The sequence below is a fragment of the Thermobia domestica genome, chromosome 12, assembly GCF_964235325.1.
Source record: "Thermobia domestica chromosome 12, izTheDome1.hap1.1, whole genome shotgun sequence".
Taxonomy (NCBI): domain Eukaryota; kingdom Metazoa; phylum Arthropoda; class Insecta; order Zygentoma; family Lepismatidae; genus Thermobia; species Thermobia domestica.
In genome coordinates, this window is record NC_137465.1 from 122,160,707 (window position 1) to 122,176,631 (window position 15,925).

The following is a 15,925-nucleotide window of genomic DNA, read 5'->3' on the forward strand; positions in this document are numbered from 1 at the left end:
AAAGTACAAACGACTTGTAGTTTAACATCCAGAAACCCAATAATTATCATACACAGAAATATTAAACTTGTAATTTCCCTGGCGGTAGATTTATTGACTTGAATCGAGTCTATGAGTGGCTTTTGCCTGCCATTACTTTTTTATTTTTACTTTCTTTTCGAGAATAAAATGAAACAAATTTATATTTCTTCAAGTTCCTGAATACAATTCATATCGCTTTTTGCTGCAAACTTTAATATGAACAAGAAAAATGTCTAAAAATCGCCACACAAGCTTTCAAGTAAACACAGAATAGAAATTGCTCTCACGAAACTAATATAAAATAATCATGACATAAGTGTGAGAGTAAACATACTTTATAGCCCCATCATGGCTATTGTTAGGGTATGCGCCTTCGGCACAGCAGACCCAGATCGGTTCTAGGCGGTAGCTCATGTGGTTCGGATGCCACATTGAATCCCCTAATTCATGTTGAACAAGATGTTCGTCCACGTCTTATACGTAATCTCGGTGTTGAAAGGGACACTAGACTCAAACGCCTCTAAATACACTGCTTCAGATTTCACACCAATAAGAAAATTCCCACTTGACGAGAAATTCTCATCTACTTTTGGTAACAGTGACTGGAGAATGCTTAGAAAGGCAGATAAATCTTGATACTTCTCTAGAACCACGCGTGTGTGGGAGCCTCTGCACAAGTCGGTAAATGTGAATAGCATAAATTGAAATGTAATGGCTTCCCTCTTGTCTCTGCTCTGCTCAGATGCTCAAAACGTTCAGTGCTGAAATCTGAGAAAAGACAACTCTCACCAGAGCCGGATTTAGATTTGATGAGGCCCTAAACTATTGAATGTAATGAGGCCCTTTATATTTCCAGCTGTCCTTTGTCAATGACAAATTGTCTGCACTGCAGTGTGCAGTTGCATGTTGCATGTTGCTATGAAACCAGTCCATGAAGAACGTACACACCCTATGTGCAGAAATGATCGAACTAGTGATACTTTTGTGAGTAGTCTAACAAGCTCCATTACTTACATAATAGGAAAATATACAGCACGAAATACTGTTGGTGAATGTAAATTTTATACCTCGTTTTTATCCTATAGTTTGACTGTACATCTATTTTTTTTTTTTTGTAATTTTTTGGTGCTCCATGAAAGTGGGGCCCTAAGCTGGCTTGTCTAGCTTATACGTAAATTCAGCACTTACTTCCACTACATAGAACAACGAAGAGGATTCACACTCCTTCGCTGCATGTCAAATCCTCAACGTGATACATTTGATAAAAAATCAAACCCTATGAAAATTATTCTCTAAGTACGGATTATTCTCGTATAAATATAAATAGATTAATTAAAGTGAAAATGAAATGAAATGAAATCTTTAAGTTTTACGTCCCACGGTTATGCCGGTTAGGCTAAAGGAGACGGTGATGTTGAGAGATGAGTGAAATGGTAAAATGAAGAAAGTGGGAGGAAACGGGAAAACCCCGAGAAAACCCACAAGCATGTTGTTTGTCCATTACAAAGTTCACTTGGCGGGGACTGGGATCCTACCCGGGACCTCAAGCACCAGAGGTGAACGCTCTACCACTGAGCCACCGCGCCCCCTTAATTAAAATAATGTGGTGTACATATGCGTACTTGCGAATACCCTCAAACCGCCTCTGGAGGTAGTTCCAAAGACAGTGTGCGATGTACGGTTTCATTGGTCTTTTTTCTTCGAGGAAGATATAATAAATGGTAACAGGTAATTTGAACATGCTAAATGTATTCATTGAGTCTGAACTTGATATATGAGGTATCGTCACTTAGGTCCAGGCGCAACCAGATGGAACACCGCCAGATTTTGGACGTGAGGTTTATCAGTTTTTTTTTTTTAAATGAACTACTTCGGGAGAGATGGATTGGCCAAAGAGGACCCACACCTTGGCCTGCAAAATCATGAGACTTCGCATCTTGTGATTACTGGTTTTACGAGGACATGTAAAGACCGAGGTGTATGCACAGGGACTAGCTAATCTAGACGACCTGAAGGACAATATAAGTGATGTGACTCTGAGTATACCGAGCGAATATTGTCAGCAAACAGTTCTTAGTTTCAGAAAAAAAGTCTGAAACAGTATTTGGACGTGAATAGTGCACAGTTAAAGGTTTGATGATGAATCTTAACAAGAAAAATCTTTGAACTTTATTGTAAGTACGCACAAAATGTAAATATAATAGTCCTCAAGTTACAGAGCTAATTTCCTGCAGGACTTTCCAGACTCCCTATGTATAAAATTAGAACACATTCTAGTTGCTCATAAACACACTCCAACTAAATATTCGGATTTGAATAAAAATAAATAAATAAACTGCACTTAATTTTGTAATGATGGAGCTGATTGCTCTTTGAATGAAGGAATTAGTGTAAATATAAGTTTTGAATCAGATCCGGATATTGGGTTGGAGAAATAGTAATAATAATTTTAAAATTGGGAAAGGTAAGAAAGGTATGTTAATAATGACACAAGTACATATTTTAGTTTCGTTAGTTTTCATTCAAACAGAGCAACTTAGTTGACTTTTATTCCATTTAAATCAATAATATCTACAATCCACTATTTCACACTTCATTTATTAATAATGCACACTTTATTAATTCTTTTCTTACTATTTAAGTTTAATTAATGTCTTCATGACTTTTTCTTTCTTTTAAAATCGTAAAACAACAAACATTCTTTTTTAAAGTTTTTAAAAATGAGCCTTTTCAGTATTTTTTCTTGAGACAAGTTTTTATTATATTTTAAAAAGATTTCCATCTCTTTTTTATTGTTTTTATTTATTATTGTTTCTGCTACGATAAAAAAACATGTAGCACCAGTTTTCTTCTTTTTATCTTCTGATTTTATACTAACAAAATTGATTCCAATAGAATGGAAAGGTTTTATAGTGACATAACTGACATTTGTTTTTTGTTTGTTAAATTGATTGTCTTAAAATCACATCACACACTAATGAAGAACAAACATTTTTTCTTAAAACCAGGAATTCTATATAGACAGAAAGGAAGGAAAGGATTTTTCGAAGACATGTATTTTATAGAAAAAAATAGAAAGCTCTCTATTCTAGGGGTAGTATATTGCATAGGGATCACAAGAAATAGGATTAGTACAACAAACATTTTCCCAGATTTTTCTAATTACATGTTATTGAAATGACTAACAGCACAGGACACAAAAAAAGTGAGTATAGAATACAATGATAAGAAAAGAGCATGGTACTCAAACAATTACGGACTTATGATATGTAGTATAAATATTTTCTATGCGCTGTTTGCTTTATTTAATACTTCGCATTTGAAATATATTTTATTTAATTAACCTTGTACTTCATTTACCCTAGGGTCGACAACCTTATTTTGTAAAAATTAGAGAAACGCTGTTACAATTTTACGGTTATTGTGAATGAATAAAACATATTTAAATTTAAAACATATTTTTACACAAAACATATATTATAAAATGATTGCAGAGTATTGAGAGATAGATAAAATTTCAAAGTCCTTTGGTGCTTCTAAACCAAAGATTGTCTATGTAAGAAGAAAACAAGATAAGCATCAAGAATTGATATTTTATCTGCATTTTCACCGTTGAAGTCACCATTTTGCTGCACTTTTTTAATATGCAAAGTATGAGTTTCCAGATTAAATCAAATCGAAATACAGGGGAATGTTTAAATATTGTACCAAATAAGGGAACTTCTATATAATAAGTTAGAGTTGGCAACGCTACGTATTCTGAGTACGAAAGTTGTAAATTGCCTTTTAACCATTATAAATTGTGGATAGAAAACTGAACAAGTCAAGAATGTTCTTATATTATCAATGTCTCAGAGCAAAAAATATGCTGAATAATGAAGTGTGAATTCGTTTTTCCAGGAGAGAAGTCTTTATAGCTGGCACGCTATTAAGTGAAGAAATTCTAAAATAAGAAATATTAACGAAACCCAAATTCCCTAAATCATCTAGTACACCCACAATAATTTATTTTCCCCTCCACAGAAGTTCATATAGGTTAGGTTTCGTTGCAAAGGAAGAGTCGAAAAGTGTCACGGCGGAGTTAAAATCTAGGATAACTCATTAGATACGTCTGTTGAAGTAAATTCATTTTTATAATTATTAAAGAACAACATGCAACGGTGCATGATGCGTACTTTTTTGAAGTTGGCCTAAAGGGAACAAAATAGGACATTTCATATTATGAATGACGCTGCATACATACCCTACTACAAAAGTTTATATTGAACTTGGGATTAGAGAGCCGCCCAAGTTCAAAAAATCGAAAAACAAAATTACATATCAAAACTAGTTAACGATAGTCCTATGTTCTCTGCTGATATTTAGGTTTTCTTTAAAATTTACCCCTTTACCTATTTTTCAAATCTCTGTTACTCTATTGATATATCGCATTCTTTCTCTCCATGCGCGCAATGTAAGTAACTCACCATAAGCTAGACTAAAATTCATTGGCAAAATTCAAGTTTGTGCTTCAAGTTCGAGAACCATTGTATCTGGTTTCCTACTCTAAAGTTTGCTATCTCTAAATTCAAATAGTTTCCATTGCTTCACGATGATAGGTCAACATCGAAAAATATGTGCCATTCCCAGAATATTTTCTCTCCACCGAGAACCAAATCTATGACCATGTTTACCAAAGGTATATAAGTCAGCCATTCTGTTATAGGAGAACAGTGTCATTGTGCTTTGTTTAATATACTTTAATTTAATTTTAGAATCTATGCACTGTCGCCCTATAATGCGCATTAAATGATTACTGACTTATCTGGTAAACCTGCACTAGGTGTCTAGTTCGCAGTACCACGAAAAATGAATTCCTTCTTCTTAGTATGTCATTTTCCCTATAAATGATACGTAAATAGCTTGGTGTTTTTATAAACTATATGCCAATTTCATTGAAGGACTTAGACATTCCTAAAAAAAAAAAAAACTTTTTGATACACAATCTTTTATTTCTTTCTTTACAACTAAAATTTATCGTAGCATTTAAGTGGATATATACATGCAAATTGTGAAGGTAATACTGTTAAGGCTTCAATAAGTGTAGTATCTTCTCTAAGCAAAATCAGTTGCATGTTTTATGCATGAGTAGAGCTAAGTTATATCAACGTTTGCTAGATATGTTGGAGATGATGACGTGGTTTGAATAGCTCCTGCAATGATTGGATATTTGCAGTAACTTTTTGCTCTTTACACTCGAGATCCAAGCCAAAAAAATACTGACTTGTTTCAGTTATTTGTCTTCCTAAGATAAATATTTTATATTTCATAAGGTTGAATGCAGGCTTTTAGGTTTTTATTTTTAAAAGTTTTACCAACAGAAATAAGTATACTGTTTTGTATATTGTACATAATATTAAAGTATTTTGCATGTATTTAAGATATTAGTAATGTTTCACAAACTTTCCGGTGATTTTTTTTAATGTTTTCTATTTTCATGCAACATTATACTACACTTCTAATATTTAAAAAGTGATATAATAGAGCTTGATGGAAAATACCTTTCTATGTGAAATAGTTCATAAGTTTTTATTGGTGTTGAATCCATAGACGCTTTAAATGTGAATGTTATGTCTGACGAAGTGACATACTAATATATGTGACAAATTTTTCAAAACTAAACAGTTTTTCAAAACTGTGCTATGTATAAGTTTGAGAATTATATACGACGATGGATTAAGCTTTTTAAGTTTAGGTTCCATCTTATCCTTACCCCTGTACAATTTTTAAATCTCCGTAGTTTGGAAGCGTATCATTAATTCATGATGTGAAACAGAACTCCTTGTTATCAAAGAGATCAATGCTTAACAAAAGAAATCTGAAATTTGGTCTTCTGCAAAAGAAACCCAATTTGGGTCTTACATCCTTACGTCAAATAAGGGATAATACAACCATACTTATGTAAAGTACTGTATATTTCGAAGAGGTTTTAGAAGAATTGAGATTTTTGAATTTTATCTTCGAAATTATATTCACAGTTACAGTTCACAACGTTAGTGAATACAAATACAAACGTTACGCATAGTAATTACCATGTTTCGGATTATTTCATATTCAATCTATTTTATTGAAAAAAGATACTCTGTGCTCTAATTTCGAAAACTAGAATAGAAAAACATAATCTTGTTTATGTAAAATTAGAATTGCTACTTTTCTGGGAAAATATTTGTTGACAACAAGTTGAATTTCTTATTTTAGTTGTTAGTTAATAGAGGATAAATATTGTAGCAGTGTTATTACTTCAGCTAATGTGGAACACAATGATTTTTCTTTTTATACATGAAAAGGATAGAAGCATATGAGCATGCCAACAAATAATTTTCGTTTTTGCAGTTGCGGTGTTATGGAAGTTTCTCTGTGATATTTTACTATTAATTTTATTTTAAGGTAAGACAGAATTTTGTACAAATATTGTTTTTCAATACAATATTCAAGATATAATTATATTTTTCGTGTTCTTCTAGATAATCACATTTTCTTTTTATAATGTTTTTAGTTATGTATTTTATAATGCTTGAGCATCTTCATAAGTGAGGTCTATAAATATAAAAATATTCAACGTCTTTTTCCAAATGTGTTTACTACAAGTGGAGTGATAATTCCACGTTGTTTTTCAGAGAGACAAGGTATATAATAGTAAGAAGGGAGATTTAAAAATTATAGTTTAGATACAGAAATACAAAATACACATTTCTTCAATACTGTAAGATACATTGATAATATTAATCGTGAAATAATGTGATCGTCCCACTCGTATTAATGTTTCTTCGTTTGAAACAATAAAAATTTCATTGTTAGTGGGATGGGATGGAAGTTACTTCTAATAGTATGGAGGTGAAATATTAGTTAAGTGAATTAGTAAACTGAAAAGCTGAATTCAACTCTCTGATTAAGTATCACAAAAATTATGAATAAAAATTTAATCACAGTTTCAAAGAAACTAATAAATTCCTTTTTAATCAAAGTGAAAACTATCTTTGAGGCAAACACAGAACATGGATAATTCCTGGCACCAATGGTTTAGGGAAAACTGACCTCTGACAAATCAGCTATAAACGAGCTAATACTGATCGAGTTTCATAGTGTTTAAGCATGTTTCGTTTGTAGGCTATTCAGAAGCCTAATTCAGAACAGTACATTATTTAAATAGTACAAAATACCATAGAAAAACTTCCAGTGTGCGAACTGCAAGACAGACATTTACCTGTGGCATTCGATTAACTGTGTAACTTTCCATATACATTTTTAAAAACTTTTAATTCTTTTTTATCGTCATGATTTATAGAAGTTTCTAGTCTATATAACATAGTTTCGTTTTTATTTTAACGTAGGATGTGATGATATTTCGTTTATAGTAGGTGAAAAACACTTCTTTATTATAACATTTCTTTTACTCTTTTAATTATATAATGTCACTGTATATTCCACAATTAAGTTCACTGAAATGTCGATGCATTTTACCGTATTGAGTGAGTTGAAGTTATGTATAAGTAGGAAGGATATTGTGTTCTTATAAAACAGTAGTCATTGCATTAATATTAACGATTCACGAATATTGTAAAAATGTTTTTTTTACTTGTTTTTAATACTCATGCTTTTAAATACGTTGATATTTTTCTTACATTTTTAAACTTATTATTTGTTACGATTTAAGTGCGATATAATATATATATATATATGTATTTATACTTATTTGGCACTTCATCTGAAAAAAAAATCACTTTGAGTTGTTGGTCAGTCGCTTATATATGTATATATAAATAGGGAAAACAATGGAATAACGAAAACAATTGGGAAGACATTTTTTTTTTAATGTACGTAAATATGCACAATGTTAATCCTCTTCCGGGCCCATTTTCATCATACGCATTTTCTTCTTAGCCACTTTGGAATACATAATGTCTATAGGTTTTGTTGTATCATACAGGGAAGGCGCCTGTAAAATAATTAGGGCTGTTCCTAAGATACAGGCTAACGAAAAAATCCATAGAAAAAGTCTGTCTAAAACCATAGCCACGTATTTCCAATCCTCTTCTACCTGTAAAAAAACGAAAAGAAATTTAATTAAAATTTGGTTTCAAAAAACATGGTTTTTATACTCTTCAATAGTGTTAGTATGGAATCAGTCTGGGCAGATTCTCAAACTTAAACAGATATACCTTTTATGAAAACCGAGACAACTTCTTGAAAAACCTGGCCGCCGTATGACAAACCGTGCATTTCACAGTTTCTTTTGAATCACAGCCTCGTATATAAAAAGGAAAATCTCAACTTAGAACACCATTCAAAATATATTTATTTTTGGTATTTTCAGTACGTCCGTAATAAGTAAGTCAAAGAATAGAGAGAATAGAATTGTAAAGCATGTGTTAACAGCAATAATACTTTACACAGAAACACGTGCGAAAATTATAAACTGGGAACGAAATTATCAATTCATCCAGTGTAGTACAGTGATATGCAGTGTAAGAACTATCACTAGCGGTAAGTAGCAGCTTGAAATTAAAACCAAATTTCTCGAGTAAGATATTTAAATTCTTCAACCAACTTAGCTGGCTATTTTCTTTGTAAAAAATGGGAACATTTAGATGTTCTGAAAAATGTTCTCGGAGCACGGGCTAGTGGAGTTACCGGGATAGTCCCGGTATATTCAATATATCTGATCAGCCTATGTATAGTAATAAAAATGTCCAAAAATAAGCCATAGTAGAAATATATCTATCGATACATCTTATTAGTAGTATACAAAGAATTCAGGAGGGTGGAGTTCAAGCATTCAATATCATATGCTTTCAGGATATATATATATATATATATATATATATATATATATATATATATATATGTGTGTGTGTGTGTGTGTGTTGCAAAATGATACAAACGATCCAAATATGTAACATAACTTTAGTAAACGCACGTCACGGATGGAATACATGGAATATAGAGATGTACAAAGAGAATTTGTATACAGACCATGGATAATTCACTCATTTCCACAGCTAGCCAAATTGAAAACAAAACAAAACCAAAAAAAAAAAAAACCAAAACAACACGATAGTAACTATTGCAAAATGGTACGAACGCAATACAAAAATCAGTTCTAATAGCTAATAAATGAGCCATTGCGTAACAGCAACTTGAACACACTTTCAAACATACTATCTACCCGCGATTGTAGTAGAGTCACATCAATTTGATCCCATGCAGCGATTATGGTATCCTGCAACTCACGAACATTGTTGTACTGGGTACTGTTGGCGTACTCTGAGTGATATAATATTCCACATAGATTTTTCATAAGGTTTACGTCTAGGGAATTGGAAGGTCAATCAAGGCCAATCACGTGTTTCTCCAGAAACCAATTTCTGGTGGTTTCAGCAACGTGGATAATATCATTGTCCTGTTGGAAGATCTACTCAGGACCAGCAATTCGCACAGTAAATGGCAACAAATTGTCTGCAAGTACTGCTTAGTACGTGGTTGATGTCATACGAGCTGTAGGAAATACGAGGTTTGTTGTACCATAATAACCAAAGCCCCCCACACCATTACCGACTGTACTCCTTGCTGTCGCTTAGAGAATATCTATTCCTCCTTCCGCAGATCATGTCAATAGTATTGCCAGCCATCGGGACCATACAAATTAAATTTCATTTCTTCACTGAAGATAACACGACACCAGTTCTGCTTCCAGGTCACATATATTTTGGCCTAGCTTACCCGTCACTCCTTGTGCTGCGTGATGAGTCGTGGCTGACGCTTGCGCTTCTTATATCGGAGATGATTGCAGCGTTTCATAGCTCTTGATAGGGTAGATTTATGTACACGAATGTTAGGGTCTCGTACCAACTATATAAGGGATATTCCACCACAACTTAGCTTTCGAAGAATCTGTCTTTCCTGTTGTGGCGTTAGTTTACTCGGCCTTCCTGATGATTTCGTTACTCCATACCGCATCCCAAGTTTAAAAAAATTGTTCACAACACAAGCAGTCTGCCTAATTCGACGTGCAATTTTTCATTAATAGGTACACTTTCTTCTCTAAATGCCACTATTTGCCCCTTTTCGCACTCAGACAATATTTTGTCAACGATAGTTTGTCAGGGCCCATTATGCTTCTCTTATTTGCCACCTCACACAGACCTCGCCGTAGTACACTACCTTACACTTCTATCACTCGTCTGCAATGCATCTCGCCTTCTTGCCCAGCGCCCTCTATGTTCCATAGAAGCGACCTAGCTATGTGTTATTACGCTAAACATGTCTGTGTTTGTATCATTTTGCAACACTTTTCTTGAGCTGCTTTTTTCATTTATGTTTTGCCCTGTCGTCTATACGTCTATACGACTATACGTGTCTATTTCTACAATACCTGTTTTCGTGTAACATAAATACAATACTGTGTCATTCACCCTCCCTTTCATTTTCCGTTTCCTTTCCGATCACATAATATGACGATATCTTGTATCGTTCGTATCATTTTGCAACGCACCTGATATATATATATATATATATATATATATATATATATATATATATATATATATATATATATATATATATATATATATATATATATATATATACTCACACACTCACACATACACACACACACACACACACACACATATATATATATATATATATGTGTGTGTGTGTGTGTGTACAATATATGGTAGTTAGAGGAAATTGAATCGTGGGAAAATCTTGCCGGTCAAAAGTAATCCCATCCTGGAGACCCGAGAATTGAGGTTATTGCATAACCGCTGTATGTACTCTGCCTTTTGTTTAGCATCAAAACAGTTTCAGATCACATTGTTTAAAGAGATGTGTTTTTGCGGCCCACAAGAAAGCAGCAAATAAACTTCTAATTTTTGTAAAATAAGTTTTTCGAAATGCATTTTTTTATAGATTTGAAATTCGATTGTGAAGCTTCATTGAATTATATATACACCCTCCATTCCAAAAGAAACCGAACTGTTGAAAACAAATAGTACCACTAGTGCCATCTGTTGTAATATTTTACCGGTAGATGGCGTAGTCCCTCATTGACAACTGGTATAAATGTCATGACATTTGGGTGCACGGCAACAAAGTTATTGCGTTTCAACTGTCAGTGTGTTGTGTACATCGGTCGGAAAATGAGTTTCAAACAACGAGCTGCAATTGAGTTTTGTGTTAAACTGGGTAAAACTTTTAGTGAAACGCACCAAATGCTACAAAATGCATATGGTGATGAGTGTCTATCCCGTACGCAAGTTTACGAGTGTTTCAGGCGATTCAAATCGGGTAGAGAGACGCTAGATGATGACGAAAGATCAGGCCGTCCCAGAACCGGATTATCGGAAGAAAACATCGAAAAAGAGCGTGAATTCATCAAACATAACAAAAAATCGTCGGTGAAAGTTATTGAAATGGAATTAGGCATTCCTCAAACAACCGCATACCGCATTTTGACCGACGTTTTGGGCCTTAAGAAGGTTAATTCGCGGTTTGTACCACACAAACTCACCGAAGACCAAAAAGTTGATCGAATTGCGCATTGCAAAGACATCGTTAAAAGTGCTCGGCAGGATCGAAACTTCTTGAAATCGATTGTAACTGGTGACGAGACGTGGTGTTTTGAATATGAGCCCGAAACAAAGCGGCAAAGTGCTGAATGGAGAGCGCTGGATGAAGGAACACCCAAAAAAAGTCGCTTGGTGAAGTCAAAAGTTAAGGTGATGCTGATTTGTTTTTACGATTCAAAAGGAATTATCCACAAAGAATTTGTTCAGCCCGGCCAGACAGTCACTGGAGAGTTTTACTTGGGCGTCATGAAGCGTTTGCTGGCAAGAATTCGTCGTATTCGGCCCGAATATCGCGAAATCGGCAGTTGGACTCTTTTGGACGATAATGCACCATCACATCGTTCGCGACTTGTAACTGAATTTTTGGTCAAAAATCACATTATTCGGTTGCATCATCCGCCCTATTCACCAGATCTCGCTCCGTGCGATTTCTATCTGTTCCCGAAACTGCATTTGGCGATGAAAGGAAAGTGGCACGCATCGATTGATGCCATTGAGAAGGCGACGACCGCCGTCCTAAAGACCATTCCAATAAAGGACATGGAGAAGTCGTTTGACAACTTGTTGGAGCGTGCAAATATGTGTATCGATGCAGAAGGGGAATACATTGATTAATAAAAATGATTTGTTCCAAAATGTACATTGCTTTTTTTTTTTAAACGTTCGGTTTCCTTTGGAATGGAGGGTGTACATCATGAAACTGTACTGTGGTTTTAATATTAAGTACTACAAAATCAAAGGTTATTTACGAACATGTTTTTCGGAGTAAATCGTATTATTCAATTTATAGTAAATGTGTGACAACTTTGAAGTGAGTTTAGAAGCTAGAGCCTACTTATCCATGAATCTATCTATATATATATCTGTCTATATGGCAGTTGCTAACATAAATTTCCAACAGGACCATGAATAATTTCGAATCCGAAACCACTCGAAACACATTGAACTCTGCACAATCATTTTAGTGTTCCACAAGATTTAGCTGCATCTTCATAAAACATGAAATAGTAGGCAATGGTGTAAAAGATTTTCAGACAATTGTCAAGTACCCTATCAATCCACTACCTACGCTTGACGCCAATGTCAAATAATGGTGTGAGTATGAGGTCAAGTTTGTTAGTGAAATAAGAAATGATTCTGCCACTTCTTTCCCTCTACTTTATCTTCTCCTGACAATCTTAACAGCTCTTTAGCTAATGGCTTGTATAAAAATAGAAATATCCATCCACTTAAGTTCAGGTGTAGTTTGGCTAAAGTGAAATTTATAGCATACGATCCTATAGTTTAATTGAGATATAATAATCTATACTTATCATTACTTCTTTAATTTTAAATATAATCTAGTAAATGCTCAAAGAATTGTACGTATTTTTTGTCTTAATTGATCAATAATAATGTGTAATTCATCTAGAGCCACCAAATTTTATATATATCTAGAGAGGAGGCTAGCAGAATAAACGTTCTTCGCATGGGGAGAATAGTTTCATTTTGGATATAAAGGGCTGAATTCTGATTTAAACGGCATCGGAAGTGTAACTGTTCGTCTCAGCGACACCGGAAACTATGGATTTGGCACTAATATCGGTCATTTTCGATCATGTTTAAATATCTCCCCTCCCCTAAGTTGCACAGTCAAAGTGTAATGATAAAAAGCATCCCACCCCGAACCTCATCTATATTGAAAATTTAATCGAGGTAGGTCGTCTGGTTCAAGAGCTATTCAATCACAAATGTAGTCACTTTCATTTTTATTTTTATATATCTAGGTATCTTCTCCATCCCCCTCTCGTACGTTGGATCGCCAAAGTGAAATGATAAAAACCATCCCAAGCCTGAACCTCATCTATGTAGAAAATTTGATCGCGATTGATCATTTGGTTCAAGAGGTACGAAGTTACAATATATATATAGTGGCGGATTAAGAATATGATCAAGGGAGGCGCTAAACTATAGTTCGTCACTTTATATAGTGTAAAGCAAGATTGGAGCCAATTTTATCCAGTGTATACCCGAGCGTCAATGGGAGGAGCTATAGGTCCTCTTAGTTTATGGGAATTACTCGACCAGCAGCGTACGCAAAATTTCATGAAGGAAAGTTCAAGCTACCAAGTTGATATCATTTCAAGATCTGTTAATATCGTAAATATTAATTTTTATATATCTTGTACAAGGGAGATTAATACCCGAAAAGCTCCCGCTACGCATGCCACTGCACTCGACAAAGCAAAATAACATTAAAATACAAATTATTCAAAGCGAACTTTTCGTCTTTGTAAGTTCAAAACGGCTGAGAGAGACTGGATTTTATTGCAAACAGACTTCATAGTTCATGAAGTCAAGTCTGTTGGATATGTGTTCATCAACCTTTTTCTTACAAAATGACAACACTCATGCGAACTCATCCGCATTTATTGTATATAAATAATACAATATAAATAATGTACACTCCTCTGTCTATATAAATAATTCTATGGGATGTCGGCACATTAAATAATGCATATATCTCTAATCTTAATTTACTTTAGAAATTTCCTAATCGGTTATATAGTATTCCTTTAATTGCAAATGCCAGTAAATTCATCAGTACGTAGACAGTAAAATGCAAGATTTTTTCTCTTTCCATTTGAGTAAAAAGAAAGAAAATGTTACTACAATTTCCATCATTTGTTTTCTGTCCCGCCCTTTTATTGCTCTGACTTTGCTCGTAACGTTGATTGAATTCCACAGCTTCCACCAGAGAAGCCTGCAACGTTGTGTTTGTGTTTGTGTGTGAGAGCGTCAGAGACTTTCTTAAGCTCCGCACCCACCAAATTGAGGGAGATTTGAAATGGGTCCATTACCAGTTACATTGTGGCAGTGTAATTTCTCATAATCCATTCGGATGAAGTCTTTTCGCCTGTCGTTTATGACACCCTCCGTGTCGTCAAGAGACGCTGCAATGTCTCCGAGGTGTAACAAACGAGAAATGCTGCACAGTCTTGTGAATTTATTATACCCTCATGGCACTGCGGTTTCCAATGGATGCTGCTTTCTCTCTTTTTAATGTTCTTTTCTTTCTTTTTTTTTACCATCGCCTCTCTCTCTCTCTCCAGTGACGTATTTCTTCTCTCTCTCTAGCTCTCTCTCTGTTCTTTTTCGAACCAAGGAAGAATACATAAAATCCTTTCAAGTGCTACTATTATTTATCACTTAATGTTACTTGTATGGTTTTCATCAAATATACTTAGAGTTTTTCCCATCAAGAAAGCAACAGATAAAGCATGCAGAATAATCTGTGTCGCATTCAATAAAGACTGTAGAAAATTTCATTATAACTATAAGAAGTGCTGCAGTTTATACAGTATATCGCTGAGGAATTGTCAGTTTCAGAGATAGCAGGTGAAATCTTTGTTTGCTAATAACATCTTAAATCAATATTGATATGTATTAAAGTCTTCTATCAGGAGGTCCTACTTTGCAAGTCTGCCTCTCGAGCTCATTCGAACTCTCGAGCTCAATAAATAAGTGCTAGACCAGAAACAGGGAAATATTTTTTGGGCATTATCCCGCAAAAATCTCCCAACACCCGATCCTGGACACAGATCTCTATAATTCCCAGATCTCACATGCACTTAGTTATTCTTCTAGGAACATGCAGGGATCGGATATGGAAAGGGAGACAGGAAGCTAAAGGTGTACAGTCTGCTGTTTAAATGAAAAGGCTTGCCTAAATAATTAATAAAGTTTCATGTGTATGGTATTGCTCCTACAAACAAGAACTTATCTGCCAACCCTGATTTTTCAGTAGAGAAATATTTGATGTCTACCAGCACTACCTCTAACCCGCTCTCACTGCTTGGTAAAAACAAGTCATATTCCTGTTCTATAGTGGAGCTAACCCATGATCAATCTGAATTACTAAAAGTAGAGTATCTGGTTTGTGTCTCTTGTTGTTTGACCTTCAGCTAGGCATCGTAGTTTCTCCAGATGTTCGATCTAGATGTGAGATGGATTTCTTAGCTTGCTGAGTTTTATTCACCTAGACCCCTCCAAACTAATCCCTGTTAGTCGCCGTTTCTGCAGCTATTATTCCAGAACCTAGGTAGATTGCCTCTCGCGAGTGTTGAGCCAGAAACTAACATGTCACGACCCCTACATGTTCCTAGTAAATTAACAAAGTGAATATGGGTTCTGGAGAATAGATAGAGGTCTGAGTCCAGGTGCTGCCAGATTTGCAGACCAGTACCCAAAAGTATCTTTCTGTTTCTGTTTCGAGCAAGTGCAGGACCCAATGAGTAGAAGTCTGAGATACCATG

General features: G+C 34.6%; 1 protein-coding gene across 2 annotated transcripts in view; it reads right to left on the reverse strand.

Annotated features, from left to right (window-relative positions):
- Positions 1 to 2,244: 2,244 nt before the first annotated feature.
- nAChRalpha1 (nicotinic acetylcholine receptor alpha1) overlaps positions 2,245 to 15,925 on the reverse strand; it is a 778,319-nt gene continuing 764,638 nt past the window's right edge. The window contains exon 6 of one of the 2 annotated variants that reach the window (XM_081734054.1): positions 2,245 to 8,098. In XM_081734054.1, the coding sequence (XP_081590180.1) occupies positions 7,895 to 8,098 (204 nt within the window). In that variant the 3' untranslated portion in view covers positions 2,245 to 7,894. The remainder of the gene's footprint in view (positions 8,099 to 15,925) is intronic. The other variant, XM_081734053.1, reaches the window with a different exon arrangement.